This window comes from Spermophilus citellus (assembly GCF_964194105.1).
Source record: "Spermophilus citellus genome assembly, chromosome: 3".
Lineage (NCBI taxonomy): Eukaryota > Metazoa > Chordata > Mammalia > Rodentia > Sciuridae > Spermophilus > Spermophilus citellus.
This window is the reverse complement of record NC_138184.1, coordinates 188,072,501-188,091,910: the sequence shown is the minus strand read 5'-3', so window position 1 is coordinate 188,091,910 and position 19,410 is coordinate 188,072,501. Positions and strand designations below refer to the sequence as shown.

General features: G+C 35.1%; 1 protein-coding gene across 1 annotated transcript in view; it reads left to right on the top strand.

The window, feature by feature from the left end:
- The first annotated feature begins 371 nt into the window (after window positions 1-371).
- Window positions 372-19,410, top strand: part of CAPZA2 (capping actin protein of muscle Z-line subunit alpha 2) — a 39,379-nt gene continuing 20,340 nt past the window's right edge. The window contains exons 1-2 of the mRNA XM_081286871.1: window positions 372-534; window positions 16,668-16,731. Coding sequence (XP_081142997.1) covers window positions 496-534; window positions 16,668-16,731 — 103 coding nt within the window. The 5' untranslated portion in view covers window positions 372-495. The remainder of the gene's footprint in view (window positions 535-16,667; window positions 16,732-19,410) is intronic.

The window sequence follows — 19,410 nt, the reverse complement described above, 5'->3', positions numbered from 1 at the left end:
ATTTGTTGGATGAATAATAAATATATCAAGAGCAATCTCACAATTATGGACTAGGTTGTATGTGTGCATATTTTAATTAAAGCTGAGTATTTTTCCTATATTTAAACTGTTTTAAATTGGTTCAGCTTTTCACATTTCAGCTGGCAGAGTTCAGGCCTTGGTGGGAACATAATCAAAGGCTCAGAACGTACTCATCACAGACTGGGTCCATCTGGTCATCAGTTAGGAGAGAACCCTATCTATATTCACGATGCTGACAAGCCTGCAGCAGGCGGGTAGCAGACACCGCCCCCTCCCGGCGCCGCGCACGCGCACCGCACCGCCGAGCCATCCCCGAAGGCCGGGCGGAGGAGGCGGGGCTCTAGGGGCGCGTGCGCGGCAGCTTGGGCGGCGGGCCCCTCCCTTGGCGGGGGCGCGCGGCGCGGAGGACCGCACGGAAAGGGGGAAGTCAGGTGGCCGCTGCCGCCGCCGCCACGGTTTGTCGCCAGAAGGAAGATGGCGGATCTGGAGGAGCAGTTGTCTGATGAGGAGAAGGTAAGAGCAGCGGGGGCGGCGGAGCCGATCCGGTGGAGCCAGCAGCACCGCGTCAAATGGGCCCTGAGTCTGGCCTCCAGGGAAGGGCACTGGCTATGCGCTCGGTGCCCTTCCTCCCGCCTGGTTGCGCCCGAGTGCCTGCCCCTGTCAGTCACCCGAGGCCCCGCGCGGGGGCAGGTCTCTTCCAGGCCTGCTAACTCCGCTCCTTGTAGGGTGTGTGCTCCGAAAATAGGAAGCGGGAACGAGCGGACGGCCGCGGGCCTGCGCGGCGGGCGGGAGCGGGGGCGCGGGCGGCGGCCGCGGGGGACCCCCTAAGGTCCCCGGCCCTATGCTAGAGACTGGAGACCGTGGAGGGGCTGTGACCTGGCCCGGAGCGGCCCAAGGGCAGTACCCTGCCCAGCGGCCTGGCCTGGGAGTGTGGCCCAGCGAGGGGAAAAATCGCTTAGGAAGCAGACCTTCACTTCTGCCGCCTTATTCCTCTCACCAAAAAGAAGTGCTTCCTTTCCTGATTCTCTAGGGTGTTTCCTTTCCCGTGGAGGTCTCTACCTTCCGCCCTTCCAAACACACACACAGCCGTCTTTTTTTTTTTTTTTTCCTTCTTTTTTGGCTTTTGCTGTAAGCTTTGCAGTTCCCATGTTCCCTGGAAGGCAGTAGAGTTGTTCACATAGAGATCCCCCACTCCCATATCTGTTTTCTGCCCAGGATGGCAGTTGTCCCCCTGCGGGCCGATTTGGTAGCAGCACCCGGTCTTGTAGGACTTCTAAAGAGAGGAGATGGTGCAACTCCTTTTACTGTGTGTTAGATGAAGTGACAGCATTGGAACCAGATAAACTACTCAAGTTCTAAGACATTTAAAATTAGAAATCTTATCATTGAAGTAGTTCTCTTTTATTTGCCGGTTTCCTTTGACAACTTTTGAAGGCTCCATACCCGGGAGGTGGGTAAGATGAAAGGGAGGAATTCTGCAGATTTTGAATATTTCCTGGAAAGGACCTTGACTTTTTTTTTTTTTTAAACTGAGAAGTAACTGACATGAATATATCATGATAGCTACAGTTTTGGAGATATCCAGACTCTTAATGTAACAGTGCTTCATTTTTTAAGTTCTGAAACAGTACAGTCATATAAGAAACATGTACAGTTGTATTATGGTGTTTAGGAAATGCCAGTATCGCTTAAGGAGATTTCAGTTAGAGCCCTCTGTTTTTATATTCTGTGTTCTTGCACCTGAATGTAAAGTTCTGTTTCCTTCCTGATGTGAGCGTGCGGAAGTCAACCTCATCTTCATTTTTGGAAGTCTTTTTTTTTTTTCTCTCTCTCTCTCTCCCCCTTCTGTACTGTATAGTTCTCTGAAATCCAAAGACCAGATAGGTAGGTAGATCCCTATATCCTCCAAAGTCGCTTTGCAGTATTCACATGTGTAGAGCCACAAGTTGGTAGCTGAAAATGTATAAGAGTGGGTACATACATACACATACTTAAAATTAAGCAGTGCTAAGAAGTTTTAGAAAGAGAGTGTCATTTTTTTCCCTAAGGTTCTTAAGTGGTTATTAGTATCTCAAGTATCTTGAAACCTGAGGTGAGTGTATTCAGTATGGTAGTTGATATAGACATGCCAGTGTGTTGAAAGGCCTAAAATAATTTTTTTTTTCAAAATGAGATAGAAGATTCTATATTATCTGGCACTCAGGACATTAAGCTTTATGAAGAGGTGTTGTCTTTGTCTACTAATATAATATTCTATGAGTAAATGAATGAAAAGTCTAAATTTAATTTTGATTTTTTTTAATTTGAAGTTTTGTAAGAATATAGATACTTACATAAAATTTTATCACTGTATTTTCTAATCTTAAAAATACTGACCAAAGTTTGGGTTAAATTCAAGTAACCATTTAAGTGAAATTTTAACATTCTTGTCACTTTATATTTAGATATTATTTTAATCTTTTGGGAGGAGGATGTTGGGTTTAGGATCAGAAATGGAGAGAGTTTAGAGATGATATTTTTGAACTAATACTTAAATTGTATTACTCTTCATGCTGTCTTATTTTTAATTTTCAAAAAATAAGCTTTTAATACTTTTAAGCTTTTGAAATTTCCATTATAGATTGCAGATATAAGGAAAGAAGCTGTTAAGATGTGTGCTACAATCATGTGTATGCCTGGCTCAGTTAGACAGATACATTTGTTACTTAATTTTTTTAAAATCAGGTTTAAAAGCTTTAAGTAATTCACCCAAGGACACCTAGCTAGGAAGTGGCAGAGATGGAATTTAAACGCAAATTTGTCTGAATCCAAATCTAAGGTTCTTGTTCTTATGCTCCCTTAAGCAAAATTGATTTTAGGACTGTTCTGATTTTGTATGTTGGTTTTTAATTTGTTGACAGCTTATATTGTATTTTTTAAATGTTTTTTAAGTTGTAGATGGACACAATGGCTTTATTTTATTTATTTGTTTTTATGTGGTGCTAAGGATCAAACCCAGTACCTCATGCATGCTGTGCAAGCACTCTGAAACTGAGCTGCAACCCCAGCCTTCGACAGTGTATTTTGAAAAAGAAAAAAAGTTTTTCTTTTTTTATTTTTTAAATAAAAATTTTACACACCTGGCATTAAATAGTGTTGGGTTAGTTTATTTTTAACACATTTAAGTGCTTTATGCTACTGATATAGTTTCATGTATGCCCTATGGTGGAAAGTATTTTAGGAATTAACCTAGAATTATAGCTTTGCTTTTAAAACTTGTATGCAGATGCTTTTTGAGGATTACCACTGTGAAACCAACAAACTGGGTTAATAGGAAATAACTTTAACTGAAGAAGAACAATGAAGTTCTTTAAATTAATTAATTGTACTGTATCCCACAGATTTTTTTTACATTGTAATAGAAACTCTAGGCAAAAAGCAATTGACGTTTTCCATTCCTGGGTGAGCCATATGGTATGCTAAAGCATTTTTGTGAATTGGAAATAATATGAAATTTTGGTGTAACACTCAAATGAAAAGAACCATTATCGGGCTAGGGCTGTAGCTCAGTGGCAAACCGTGTGCCTAATACATGTGAGGCACTAGGTTCGACCCTCAGCACAACATAAAAATTAACAAATAAAATAAAGGCATTCTGTTCATCTACAACTACAAAAAATTTAAAAAAAGAAAGAAAGAAAGAAAGAAAGAAAGAAAGAAAGAAAGAAAGAAAGAAAGAAAGAAAAGAACCATTACCAAACTTTCCAGAAGGAAGATAGTCATTGATGGGAAAAGCTCTTCCTTTTTTCTTCTTCTTCCTTTCCCCATCCCTCATCCCCCAAATAACCCACTCCTATAGATTCAACTATTATGCCTTTGCAAATATGTCTCAGGTATTTAGCTCTAGCTCTAACTCTTCTCCTGAGCACTGACATTTTAATCTGCTGACGTGTTTATAGGAGATGGTTAACTAGATATTTTCAAATGGAGCTACCTCAAAGTAAATTTATAATCTTCCTTCATTTTTCCTCTACTCAAAGGAAAGCAGAAATCTATCTTCTCCTGCTCATTTTTCTCTTTATATCTATTGTTGCATTCATCTAGGACTTTAAACTTCAGCTTTATTTTAACTTTTTGTTTTTCCTGTACTTTATAATCTGTATTTTGCCACTTCATTGTAAAAAAAAAAAATGCCTTATACAAATTATTTCTTGCTTGGAAAGTTAATTCATTTGTGTTAATATTTGGTTTACTGCCTATCAGTTGACCAGATTATTTGGTGACAATACTTCATTGTGCATACAGAATGGAAATTGATTGTACCTGTTATGTGACAATATGACAACAGTAAAGGAAGGAAAATAAAGGAACAAAAGAGGGGTTAGAAATGTGTCACAACTTTTGTTTCCTGTTATATTTGTTATTGTTAGGTTTTTAATTGCAGTTTCTAGACTAAACCCCTCAGCTACCTATATCTAATCTGTACTTTAATATATTGGTTTTCTACTCTCAAATTTTTAGTGGATAGATCCTCCATTCCTTTACCAGGAAGCCCAACTCTTTAAATAGTATTAATGGCTTTGTATTCCATTCTAATCTCAATTGTTCTGACATTTTCAATACATTCAGACATCTAAATACTGGTCCATTTGTAGCAGCTTGAATGAATTATGTCAGCCTCAGTCTCCTCTGAAATTCGAGGACATTATAATAGTAAATGCCTTCTCCATTTAACTGATTATCAGTAGTGCCTGGCATGTTGGCAGCACACTAATAAGTGGTAGATGTTTTTCTCTGATCCTGGCTTCTCATCCCCTTTGGAGTATTGGTACTGCTCTCAGGTCTGTCTCCTTTTTTTGGAAAGATGAACATTTTACTCAACCCTCAAGATTTAGCTCAGATCACATGGCCTATTTAATCTCTCTTCTGAACTCTATAGCACATCATTAATATTAAATACAGTTTTGCTTAATAGTTCTTTTTTCCCCTTTTCTCTTGGAATCCCTAAGTACAGAAATAATGTCATTTTTTTAGCATCTATCATTATTCAGCATGTGATAAAGTAGAACAGTTCAATGAGTAAATGAACATAGAAACCATGGATTCACAGAATTAAGAGAAAATGCTGCAGTGATGCAGGCCTGTAATCCCAGCGGCTTGGGAGGCTGAGGCAAGATGATCATGAGTTCCAAGCCAGTCTCAGCAAAAGTGAGGCACTAAGCAACTCAGTGAGACCCTGTCTCTAAATAAAATTCAAATGAGGGCTGTGGATGTGGCTCAGTGGTCCAGTGCCCCTGAGTTCAATCCCTGGTACCTTCCACCCCCAAAAAAAAGAGGGGGAGAGAGAGGGAATGGAGCTAAGTGTGGTGGCATATGCCTGTAATACCAGCAGCTCTGGTATTACAGCAGAGTACCAAAAAATTATTTAAAAGCCCAATAGCAAAACCTGACCTGGATTTTATACTCTGTCCCAAAAGCCTAATCAATCCCTGGAAGTGGTAATTTATTGCAGGAGATTTATGTATATCGAAGAAAATAAGATCTTTGTTTTGTAAAGACTACTCTTCCAACAGGTTCCGAAAATACCATAGAGCCTGGCATGGTGGTACATATGCATAATCCTAACTACTTGGGAGGCTGAAGCAGGAGGATCACAATTTCAAGATTAGCCTGAGCAATGTTGAGAGACCCTGTCTCAAAACTAAAAAGGAGCAGAGATATAGCTCAGTGGTAGAGTGTTTGCCTAGCAAACAGGAAGCCCTAGTTTTAGTCTTTGGTACTGGGGTGGTGGGAGGACCAATAAAAACAACATTCATAGATTTGGTTCAAAAAGAATTTCATAGATTTTATTTTGAATGTTAGATATACAATCTTTACATTCTTACTCATAGACACTTATTTATGTTCAACTATGACTCTAATGGCTGAGAACTTTTCTATCACATTTTAAAATGTTCAGTGTTTCTCTTGAAAAAAAATCAATGGAAATAACTTGGGATAACTGTTTATCTTTACATTCATTCATTTACCAAATACAGGTTGGATGTGTCCCTTATTAGAAATACCTAGGATCACAAGTGATCCAGATTTCAGATTTTTTTGATTTTGATATACTTGTATGTAGATATCTTGGGGATGGAACCCAAGTCTAAACATGAAATTTATGTGTGTTTTATATATACCGTGTACATATAACCAGAAGGTCATATTTTTAAATTTTGTGCTTGGAACAGAATTTCATAGTGTGGAATTTTCCACTGTGGCATCATGTCGGAATTCACATTTTTGAGCATTTCAGTTTCAGACTTTTGGTAGAAAAATTCATCATGACTTGACTTTGAGGGGTCAGCGGAGAAGAGAGACAAAAAGGGTAAGAGCGACCCTTGCGTAGAAATGTTGCACACTCAGAACAGAGTCAGAGTTTGCAAAGAGGCTTTCGAGAAAGAGCAGTGCCCAGAAGGACTATGAGGTTGAAAAACACCTTTGGAATTAAGAGAAAGTGACAGGAAACAAATTTTATCTACTACATGCCAGGAACTTTAGCACGTATGCTCTCGATTGTCAGAATAACCTTATATTTTCCACTTTATGGATGGGAACACTGGTGTAGATAAGGCATACTCTGTAAGTAGTGGACTAAGGGGCATCAGTGGCATTCAAGAGAACAGTTTTACCAGGCTTTGGAGTAAGGAGGGAGAAAAGCAGATTACCAGGGTCTGAAAATGAAAAGTATGTTTGTTTTCCCTCTTTCAGAAGTGATCTGTCATTCTTGTCTGCATTGTAAACTACTTATCCTTAAGTACCCAAACCCAAAGACTTCCCAGGTCTTCTTTTGTATCCTGACCTGTCTCTGCTCCCTTAGCAGTTTGTACCTACCTTTGTTTGACCATTTAGCAATTAGAATAGATTTTTCTGGTGTTCTTATTTCCTGTGTTCAGAGCCAGGCCCTGTGTCTTAGTCATCTCTGTAATTCCATTAGAGTTCCTAGCATATGTTAGATTAGATGTTTTCAATTCTGTCTGCAAGTAAAATCAACTGGAGACTTTATCTATGAACATAGACACACAGGCTCCACTCATGGGTGAGGCCATAAGTGTATTTTTTTTTGTGAAATACAACAAAAATACTTCCCAGATGACTTGAATATTTGAACATGCAATGTGGGGTTAAGTCTTATTGTAATAGGTGCTCAATAAATGTTGACCGAAGTACAAATTATTCTTGAAAAAATTAGGTAGAGAAACAAAAGAGAAAGAACAGTTTTTCCTATTTTATTTTAAGGGTTTTTCTTAAAATAAATTTTTAGTTGTAGATGGACACAATACCTTTATTTTATTCATTTGTTTTTATTTGGTGCTGAGGATTGAACCCAATGTCTCATACATGCAAGGCAAGTGCTCTGCCACTGAGCCACAATCCTGGCCCAGGATTTTTTTTTTTTTTTTAAAGACTGAAAATTTAGGGGTATTTCCTCCCTGAGATAAATGATTCGAAGGAGAGAAAAATTGAAGAAAAGAACAGTTTATATAACCTTTTCTTTCTCATTTCAGCCTACTTTGGGTTCATGGGTTTCTAAATGTTTTAAATAAATGATGAAACATCTTTAAAGAAGAATTGATTTTGAGTTAAATAGATGACTTAGATTTAGGTTAAGTCCTTGGGCTCTATTTTTGATTACCATTCAAAATGAGAATTATAAAAGAAAATTTGTTAAGAAAAACTTACTAAGACACATTACCACTCTTCAGTTTACTCATTAAAATAGATTAGTTTATAACACATACATTCAGTAGCAATCACTTGGTCATAACCTATTTAAATAGCATAAATTTTTTGGTTCTTAGTTTACTTGTAACTCTCAACAAGGCATAAACAATTTTTAGAGAGTTGTGGGAAACAACTTCAAATAAGTCTCAGTATAGAAAGTGGAAAAGTGAGTAATAGCTCTTTTAACTTTACTACCAGTTTGTAAGGTAGTGACTCCTTTTAGTGACACATTCCTTAAGAATCAAGTGAAACCTGTGATTTCTTTCTCTGTTGTAAGATCAAACCTCAAATTTTCCATATGTAATCCCCTATAGGATATGAGTGCAGTATCTGGTTTCCTATCAGAATCACCTAGATTCAAAGTATAGATTTTTAAGTCCTAGTTTGGGAGATTGATTTGGTAGGTTTGGAATGGAGCTTGGGAATGTGTTTTTTTCCCTAAAGCTTTTCTGGTGACTCTTGACTAGACATCCTTATTTGGGAAATTCCTACCCTAATATCTCTTTGATCACAGAGGAGATGCGTCATGTGTCATGATGTTCAACATGTGGACATTACAGAGCTTGTAGGTAGTGATCTGAGATAAAATACAATGTCTGACTCATTTGAATTTAAGATAAACATTCGTTTTTAGTATACATATTTCCCATATACTATACCTTTGAACTAATGGAGAGTACACGACTATTTGCCTCCAAATTTCATGGTTTCTGATGGCTTTTGTTTGTGGTATATATGCATGTGGTCCTGTGCACATGTTGTCTTTTTTTTTTTTTTTTTTTTTTTTTTTTGCTACTGGGGATTAAATCCATTTGTGCTTTACCACTGAACTATCTCCTTTTGATTTTTTTATTTTGAGACAAGGTCTCACTAAGTAGCTAAGGCCTGTCTCAAACTTGCAATCTTCCTGCTTCAGCCTCCAGAGTTGCTGGAATTACAGGCATGTGCTATTCTCCCAGCTGTGTTGTCTGCTTTTTGTACTTTCATCTCCTCTTTCTTCAGTTGCTCAAGATTTTAAAATTAAAAAATAAATAAATATATGTTTTTTGGTCAGCTTTCTATAATTATAGCCACTTTGATGAGAATTCCATTTCCTGCTAAAGAGATTGACAGCAGTTTATTAATAACATATACTTGAAAGCTTAGTGAAAGGGGACACAGCAGTATGCTGGGCCACATAAGTATTGCACTTGGGAAGAGTGAAAAAATGGACTGTGGGAGGTACGCTTTGTAGTAGCAAGAAGGTAGGGTGACCCCTGGTTCCTGAGGGATGTTTTGATTGGTTTGAGTAATTCACTGGACTGGCAGAAGCCTACTCCTGAGGCATAAGCAAGAACTGTGTCTGTTTCTTGTGATAAGCAGCTTGTTTGGCTTAGAGACCTTATCTGTGGAAGCAGAGCAAAGAGGGGAACTTACTATTCAAGACATATAGAGGGCCTTAATTTTAGGCCTTAGACCATACATCTCAGTAATACTCTTATCGAAAGTATCACTAATACTACTATAATGAATGATTTATCAGGATATTTTTAATATTATGAAAGTTTCCTTTTCTTTATGACCATTTCTTCTGATAATTTGCAAAGGTTAAGATATTCTACTGCTGTGTGCAATTTTATCACAGTACATAAAAGGTGGCCAGATCATATACATGAAGTGGTATGGAGGTGTGAAAAACAAGAGCCCTTGTTTGAGAAACTGACTGGAGTGGTAAGGTTCTCGTACTGTGTGTATGTGGGAAAGAGTGGATATATTGAAGGAGCTAGGAAATGACAGAAAGAATAAGGAGGCAATAAGTTATTGTTCAAGTGCTTACTCTGTGCTAAGCCCTTGTCCAAGAATGTTATCTCACTTTCTGTAAGACAGGAAATAGTTTTGTTTGCTTAGGGTATACAGGTTGTAAGGAGTGGAACAGCTGTAGTCTGAACCCATGCAGTATTACTTAAGAGCTTGTGCTGTTAACAGATTTTACAGCTTTGGAAGAGCCTTGTGTGTCATACAAAGGGCATCATTTTGCTGCAGTGGGGAACCATTGGGTGATTTTTAAGCAGGGAAGGAGCATTGGACCTTGCATTTAAAAATATCAGTCTGTGGGGAAAGTGGAAAGTAAATTTTGGAGAGGGGTGAGACTCCTTGAAGGGCATCTTTGTAAGGAGTATATCAAGCAGTACAACAGTACCTGAATGTGAATGGAATAGAGTGAGAAAAGGGGGTTATATTTGAGCAAGAAACATTCATTGTGTGACTGTGGAAGAGAGGGGAAAATGTGCAGTAATTTTTTTTTAAGGCGGTGCCAATAATTTCAAGAACAGAAAAGACTAGATTTGGGTGAACAGTCCAAAATATCTTTGAAGCAATTAAATGAAGATTTGTAATAGATAATTATAGTTAGGAAAACGGATCTTGGTTTTGAGAGACTGCAATAGGATTTGAGAGCTATTCTGTGGTGGTAATGTAAGCAATGGAAGCAAGTAAGATTATCCAAAGATTTCTTTTGTCCCCAGCCTGTCTTTTGACAGATCATAAGAATACTGTTCTGTGTTGAGAGGCAGCTATGTAAAAATCCCTGGACTTTATCTGAAGACTTCATTTAAATCCCAATTCTGGATCAGTTTCCACTTCCATAAATTAATAATAATAATAGCTGTGTCAAAGAATACTTGTAGGCAATATTTTTTTTAAAGAGAGAGGATTTTAATATTTATTTTTTAGTTTTCGGCAGACACGACATCTTTGTTTGTATGTGGTGCTGAGGATCGAACCCTGGCCGCACGCATGCCAGGGGAGCGTGCTACCACTTGAGCCACATCCCCAGCCCCTGTAGGCAATATTTTAATCTAACAGAGCCAAGGGTTTTTTAAAAAATTAAGAAATAATGACACATTTTATTTCCCTTAGTTTACCTTTTTAAAAATTGAGAGACCCTTGGTTCATTCCATAAAATTGAGGTTTATGAAGTTTAAAAAAATTAATATTTGGCTAGAGGTCATTTGCTTTGACTTAGATAAAAATCCAAATTTTAGTGGCACATAGTTACCATGTAGCTAGGAATTCAGCTTTTTCTCCTGTGTAGCTATCACCAGCGTTTGAGATGAGCAGGTCAAATGGAAGGGGAAGGGATATTGGTATATGGAAAGTGAATGCCCTGCAGACTTCGTAAAAGCATAGACATAAGCCACACTTGTGTCACTGTAGGGCACAAAGAAGCTAACATGCAAGTGAATTTACTGTCTACTCCTTTTACTGCCAATAATAGTAGCTAATATTATTTATTAATGCAAGGTCACATAGCTAATGAGTAGTAGAGGTGAAAACCCATCCTGGTCAGTCTTACTCCAGGGTTGGTACTCTAAACCATTATGCCATAATGCTTGCTTTATATTAGTATAAGGTTTTGCACTTTTGAATATAGGTTATTTGAAAATGAATAGTGTACACACAGAATTCCAGTAGTGATAACTCTGAAAATGTTCATTTCATTGAAATACTGGGTTTTTTTTTTCAACACATGGTCATAATTACTAACTGCTGAACATGGGACAGAAGCAATACGTTACCTGTCTCCAGGGGAGATTGTGTTTTGAGACTTTGCTATTTGCAAGGCATCAGGCTAAGCCCTGAGATGTGACACTGGGTTCTCACTCTCTGTTTTTCTTTTTCTTCCCAGACTGAATCAGTGCTAAACTTTGAGGAATCTGGAAGCAAAAGGGCTGGAAAGTTAGCCAATTTTTTAAAAAGGAAATTAAACAAAAATGAAATATGAAAAAAATCAACCACTTGTCTCAGTAAAGTGAATACACAAAGTCATTATTATATACTCTATATATGAAAATAATTTGCTTCTAAGTCTCCAAAATCTTAAATTGATTGAAATAGTTTTTAAACAAAAGTGATAGGATCATATTTTGATTAACCAGAACTCAGATAATTAGAATCCTGTTATCCAAATTTGCTTGACTTGGTTTTAAAGAGACAATGGCTCATTGAGAATTACAGCAGTGTCTAAATAACCCTACTAGAATTTTTGTGCATAAATATGAATTATTCATTACTTACTGAGGTAACTGATGAAAGTTTTTAAATAAGTTTTGAAAAAGAGAAATAGAATATTAACTTGCTTTCACATTACTTACATTGATATTTTCTTAGTGTTCATCAAGACCTCTACTAAATACTGTGATAGCGTCTGTCTCTTTCTCTCTTTTTTTTTTTTTTTCTTTTTGGTAACGAGGATTGAACCTGGGGCTACTGAACCATTGAGCCACATCCCCAGCCCTAGTTTGTTATTTAGAGACAGGGTCTCACTTAGTTGCTTAGTGCGTTGCCATTGCTGAGGCTGGCTTTGAATTCATGATCCTCCTGTCTCAGCCTCCTGAGCCGCTGGGATTGCAGGTGTGTGCCACCACGCCCAGCTCTAGATCTCTTCTTCATTCTGCTCATATAATTGAAATAGAATTTACTTGAGGAAGAAACATTCTAGATTTGCTACCTGAATGATGACCATTAAATTCTTTAGATGGTTTTCAGAAAGATTTTTTGAAATTTATTAAACTGTAGTAAGGGCTGGGGGTATAGTTCAGTTGTTAAGAGTTTTTGTCTAGCATGCACAAGGCCTTGGGTTCAATCCCCAGCACCATCAAAAAAAAAAAAAAAAAAAAAGTAATGTGCTTTTTATATTCCTGACTGAAAAAAAGTAACACATTTTGAAAATAGTGCTGAATATATGAGATTTTTTTTTTAATCGAATGGGGGAGAACAGGTTATTTTAACAAATTAGTACTAGAATGTCTTATTTGTCCACACGTTTAAAGTTAGAAAAAAGAAAGTTTTAAAAAATATTTACTTTTTAGTTTTAGGTGGATACAATATCTTTCTTTTATTTTAATATGGCACTGAGGATCAAACCCAGTGCCTCACATGTGCTAGGCTAGCATTCTACCACTTGAGCCACAACCCCAGCCCTAAAGTTAGAAAAAATTAAGGAGAAAACCTACACAACTTCTGAAGAAAAAAATGTTTTCCCTAATCTCTAAATACTTTATTGTTTAGGGCATTATTTTATATAACTACAGGACAGTTATTAAACTTTTGAGAATTTAAACATTTAGACAATACTATTATATAAATCTACAGATCCTATTATCACTGTAATTACTAATGTTTTCTTTTTCTTCCTTTCATTTTCTTTTCCCCTCTCCTCCTCCTCTTTTGATATAGAACTCAAACCAGAATCTAATTGAATTTTGTGTATTGTCTCTCGTCTTTAATCTGGAGCAGTTTTTCAGCATTGTTTTTCTTTTGTGACCTTAACTCTTTTGAAGAGTTCAGACTAGTTATTTTGTAGACTGCCCCTCATTTTGATTTGTTTGATGTTTCCTGATTAGATTCAGTCTATGAATTTTCTGCAGGAGTTTCACAGAATTGATGTGTTCCCTGTGTATCTCAGAAAGCAAATAATGTCTGTTTTTCTTATTACTATTGATTCCTTTGATTACTTTGTAAAGGTGTGGTTGCAGTACACCTCAATATAAAATTAGTATTTATTCCTTTGTAGTTAACACATTGAAAGATGCTTACAAACCATGTAAATATCCTGTTGTAGCTTTATAATTTTGCCTACAAATTTGGCATCCATTGATTTTGGCCTACCAGAATTACTAAGGTGGTTGGTTACTCAAAGTGATTTTCTTATTCATACATTCCTTCTACAATTGTTAATTGGCATTCTGCTGTAATGAAGAGCCTTCTATTTCCCCTATTTGCTCATTTATTTTATTAGGTCAGTATTGACTCACAGATTCTTATTTTATTCTATAGGTTACTTTTACTATCACTGATTTGTTGCATGAATTGTAGAATGCTCTTTTTTGTTGTTGTTTTAAAATTTAGTAAGAAAAATCACCCCCCAAAAGTTTGAGTAATAACTTTTGTAATACTTTAGTGTAACCTCAGACATCTGATGGGCAGAAATTATTTTTTTCTTAGTGCTCATATGGTTTACTAATATTTATGATATTACTTTGAATATATCTTTTATTTCCAAAATACTTTATTATCACTTGTGGTCTATGCTATTCCACAAAAAGTGCTATCTAAAATGAGTTTATTGAAGGCATACCCCCATTGTAAGTTGAGAAGTATCTGTAATGTTGTTTATTTGAAATTATTATAAAAATGGAATCCTATACTATGACTACATAACCTTTTGAGATTGGTTTATTTCACTCAGCACAATGCTTTTGAGATTCATTCCAGTTGTTGCAAGTATTAATAGTTCCCTGTTATTATTAAGTAGTATTCTGTTGTGTAGATGTACCAGTAAATTGGTACATTTACCCATTTTATGGATATTTGGATTATAAAATGTTTCTAGTTTTGAGCAATTATGAATAAATTTTTGCATGAATGTGAGCTTTTAATTCTGTAGGGAAGATACTTTGTCGCCAGCTTCTGGGCTGGCAACTAAAAACCACATAGAGAAATACCTTTTTGGGGGTTCAGGGACAGCTCTGAGACCTCAGGTTTCAGCTCCCATGCTAGAAGGAAAGGGGAGTAAGGGAGACAAGAGGCAAGAGAGAGAGAGAGCACACCTGAAACCCCCCTATTGGAGAGAAGCCATTCATAGAATATCGCACCCAAATAAGGCAAGGGATTGGGTTTTGGAGGGTGGAGTCTTGCTTGGTGATGTCTTATGGTCAGCAGGTTGATTAACATTTGGAAAGCCACACCCATCTCAGGTGCTGTGTGGGATAACAGGCAGAGCAAGAGGAAAGGCACACATGTGTCGCACAGCCCCCAAAGCATGTAATGCCAGACCAGTCCCCTCATATGCTCAAATGCGCCCAGCTCACACACACAGCCCATGACTTGCAACAATACTTGGAGTGGGATTGATCATTGTGTCTTATGGTATGTGCTTACCTTTGTAAGAAATATCTAAAGTGTTTTCTACACTGGTTGTACAATTTTGCCTTTCCTTAGTAATGTATTGAGTTCCATTTGGTTTTATCCTCATCAGCACTTGTTGTTATCACTTTTTTTTTTTAAATTTTAGCCATTCTCTTTTGTATGTAGTGGTAGTTCATGATTTCATTATTCATTTACCTAATGACAAATGATATTGAGCATGTTTTTGGTACACTTATCTGTCTTATGTATATCTTCTTTGGTAGAGAATTTTTTCAAGTCTTTTGCTTATTATTTTCAAATTGTTGAGTACTTTACGTGTTTTGAATTAATTCCTTTTATATGATATGTAATTGGCTGATAACCACTTGGAATATCCTTTATCTGAAATGTTTTGGGGCCAGAAGTGTTTCAATTTCTTTCCTTTCCTTTTCTTTCCTTCTATACTTTTTGGATTTGGGGACATTTGCATTAACTTTAATGATTAAACATCCCTAATCAGAAATACCAAAATCTAAAATTCTTGGACATCATGTCAGCATTTGAAAAATTTCAAATTTTCATATGTATTTTATATAAAATATATTTTAAGTTGCAAGATTACCCTTAATTTCCTGGGATAAACCCCATTTGATTATGTAATAATCATCATGTAGTATCATGTAGTAATTATCCATGATGGATTACCATTTTATATAACATTTATATTATTATACATATATATGTATAAAATAACTATTTTATGTAAAATACAAAATTTTTTCAGATTTTCAGATTAAGAATGCTGTACCTATACTTTTTTTTCAATTTGCAGCTTGTTTTTTCATTCTTTTAATAGTGCAAGTCCTTGACAGAGCAAAAGTTTTTAATTTTAGTGAATTCTTGCTTATCAATTTTTTTAATAAACCACAATTTTGGCATTATGTCTAAATTTTTTTTTACTAAAATTATTAAATCACTAAGATTTTTTCAGGTTGTATTTTTTTCATTTATTTTAGTTCTGTTTTACATTTAAAACTATGATCCACTTAAAGTTAATTTTTGTATAAAGTGTGAAGTTTAGGTTGAGGTTTTTTCTTCTGCTCACGAATATCTAATTATCCCAATATCATTTGTTGAAAATATGTCCTTCCTCCAGTAAATTGCTTTTCTACCTTTATCGGCAATCATTTCACTGCATATAGATGTACATATTTTTGGACTTTGAATTCTTTTCTGTTAATTGTGTCTCCTTTCATTAAACCCAAACTATCTTGATGCTTGTATTGTGGTTCTCAGTTTTGTTTTGTTTTTTTTTTTTTTCAAAATTGTTTTGGCTATTCTAGTTGCCTTATTTTACTCCTTCACAGTCTTTATATAATAAGCTCCTTCACTAAACGGTAATGTTGGCATGTCCTTTAACATCTCAGAAGCATTTTCGTTAAGTTTTAAACTCTTTGTCAAAATTGGCTTTATTCTTTTAAAATAGGCCTGTCAATACACCTGTTGAAATTTTTTCTTATTTATCTTTGGACTAGAATTTCCTGAGAACTAGTCAGGTCTCATATTAAACTTTTTGTTAAACCTTCTTCCCTGATTTCCCTCCATATTTTCATGAATTTGTGATTTTATAGATCCATAGGTATGTTAGATTTCTTTAGCATACATAATGCGCATTTCTTCACACATAAAGATTTTCTTGTTTTTTTTTTTTCATTTTAGTTTAAAAAGAAATAAAATTAACTGTAAGAAAATGTTTAACTGTTGGCATCTTTTAATCAGTCCTTAACTTCATTGAGTTATTTTATTTACATTCAGCCTATGTTGTGGTTATATTAGATAATTAAAACGGTAATAGGAAATTACTTTTAAAGTGTTTGGGTGGAGAAGTATCACTGTGAAAATCTTCTTATCATTTTCAGTAAAACTTTAAAGTTGTATAATTTTGTATGATTTTGGGTCATTTTAGCAGAGATGTGTGCTATGGTATATTTATATCTTCACTTTTATTTTAGGTACGTATAGCAGCGAAATTCATCATTCATGCCCCTCCTGGAGAATTTAATGAAGTTTTTAATGGTGAGTGTTTAATTTGTAACATTAAGTCTTGATATATTAAAAAAAACGCTCTGTTTTTCTATCTTTTTTAAGCATAATCACCAAAATAAGCTAAAGATAGTGTGGAAAAGTCTATTTTCTGATTTACAATGAAGTTTTGTTAATTTGAATTTTTTAATGGCTAGATATAATGTACATATGATATATGTGATAATTCTGTTTGAACATATTAACCCTTTTTAAAGGATAAAATAAACTTTATACTAGTTACTGAGTAGAATATAACCTTATTCTGGGAAAGGAACATCTTTTTTGGTAAATTGTTTTAAGTAAAACTATAAACACACACAATAAATGTTCATTGAATAGATCATTTAAAGAAGAAAGACAATAGAATTTTTCATTTTAACTTTTTTTTAAATTGTGGAGTACAGTTTTGTATTTCTTTTTGAGAAAAACCTATTAGAGCAATACAAACAGCCAGTAAAAAAGGGCGGGGGGAGCCATTTTCATCATGCATAGAAGATGGTAGCACATGTCAAAAGTTTTGTTATTTTAATTGTATATTATAAATCATTTCACAGTATCCCTTTCTTTAGACTTCATTAGCAAACATTTTCATAATTATTTACCTATGGATCACAAGTTTAAAATTCTAGATAATCTTCTGGTTGCTATACAGACTTTGATAGCAGCTGCTCTTTAGCAGTAAGAATGACAAGATTGTAAGAATGACAAGAATAATGGCCTACAGAGAGCTCCTTGCAAAACTTTTTTTTTTTTTTTTTTGTGGTGCTAGGGATCAAATCCAGGCTTTGTGTGGGCTTGGCAAATGCTGAACCACTGAGGCACATCCCCAGCCCACAAAACTTTACTTATGCAGTTAAAAGAGAAAGTTGCAGCAAGTATTATAAATATGCTATTATTCCTACTTTATATAAATGCTTTCTACATACGCTTTATATATATTTTGGCCTTTTCACCATGTCTTAAAGGTGAATTTACTCATGGCTTTTGAGCTACATTTTTAAACAGTCTGCTCCTGAGTTAAAGTTATAGGCCACATTTGAACCTAAGCAGAAGAGAGACTTCAGTAGATAATGGTGAAACTGTACTGAAGTCAGTAGCTCACAAACTCCCCTATAGTTCAGAGTCAAGAATAAATTATAATTTTAAGAAAGATTTGTCAAATACTGTTCTTATCTTGAATTAAAGACCCTACATATTTTTTAATCAGGAAGGTCCTAAAAGAACTTATGAGTTCTGAGAATTACTTTTCTAAGCCTCATTTGAAATTGACATTGAATTGATACATCTGTGTTGAGTTCCCATAAATTTAGGCATTTAGGATGAGGCATTAAATAGGTCTAGAGTGGAGAGTGAGCTGTGAAGTAGAAGTAAGATATAGAATTATCTAATAAATTTTAACTTAGGGGATATTTTAAAGTTAAAAAGAAATTAAATATTTGAAGGAGAAATCTTGTATCAATTTGTTTATTTTCATTGAAAATGTGGAATCAGAATGATTCCAAGAGAAGCAAACAATTTTAGAATTATGAAGTAATAAATATCAGTTCAGTTCCAAAATGCTATTTCCTTAGGCTGGTTACGTTAGAATAATAGAAAGATAGATTTCTGGTCATCCTTCATTCTTAAAAACTGATTCTAGGTAGGTCTGGGCTTGGGCTCCAAAATCTTTATTTTATTATTTATTTTGACTATTTTTTTAAAGCCTCTACCCACTACCCTGTGGTTCTAATGGGTAGCCTGGCTTAGAATTATAGCCTAATTCCTTCCTTAAGAGTAAAATTTTATTTTATTTGAATTCTTGTTAGGTTTTCCTTTCTTCTATACTCTCCTCATTAAAAACATGCTCTTTTTTTTTTTTTTTCAAAGTACAACTAACTGGATTGAATAGATTCTACTTTTAAATTATTTTCCCACTAAAACTAGAAAAGACATAACTATCATGAGATATCACTGTTGTAAAGTATTATATTTAAAATATTGAACATAAAATCATATTTAATAGAACTTCTCAGTTTGCTTTTTGGGATAAAAATATACATAATTGTCAATGTCTGTATTTTAAATTTTTATGCAGCATCTTAATGGCTGCCCAGTTTTACAATGTGTATAACTATAGCCTGTTCATCTTTTATTTAACCAGTTTCTTAATGCGAAATATGTTATTTCTTTGTATTTTCATTTAATGAAAAAATTAAGATACATTGTTTTATGTACTTTAAAATAGCAACTATGTAAGAGCCAAGTACTTGAGAAAAATAATGAAAGAAAATATACCAAGGCTAGACTAGAAGGCTTTTTGTTTTTGGTGAAACCGTATGATTTTTCTTTCATGTTTTATGAAGTGCTTGGATTTTCCTAATAAAAATATTATTTTTGAATTTATATTTTAATGATTAAAAGCCAAATGTCTATGTAATAATAGTTGAGTCTAAAATTAGGACTGACTTAAGAATCAGTTAAAGGGAAATCTAATGATTTGACTTACTAGTCAAAGAAAATATAATTATTCATTTGTTCCTTGAACATTAGCTATAAAAGAACAGAAATATCTGCATCTGGACTCTGGTCACAAACTGTTACTTAATCAATTTTTATTTTTTAATAGAGAAAATTTATTTGAAACTGATTGTTGTGTTGTCAAGTTAAGAGGCATAGTCCTGTCTTTTCTGC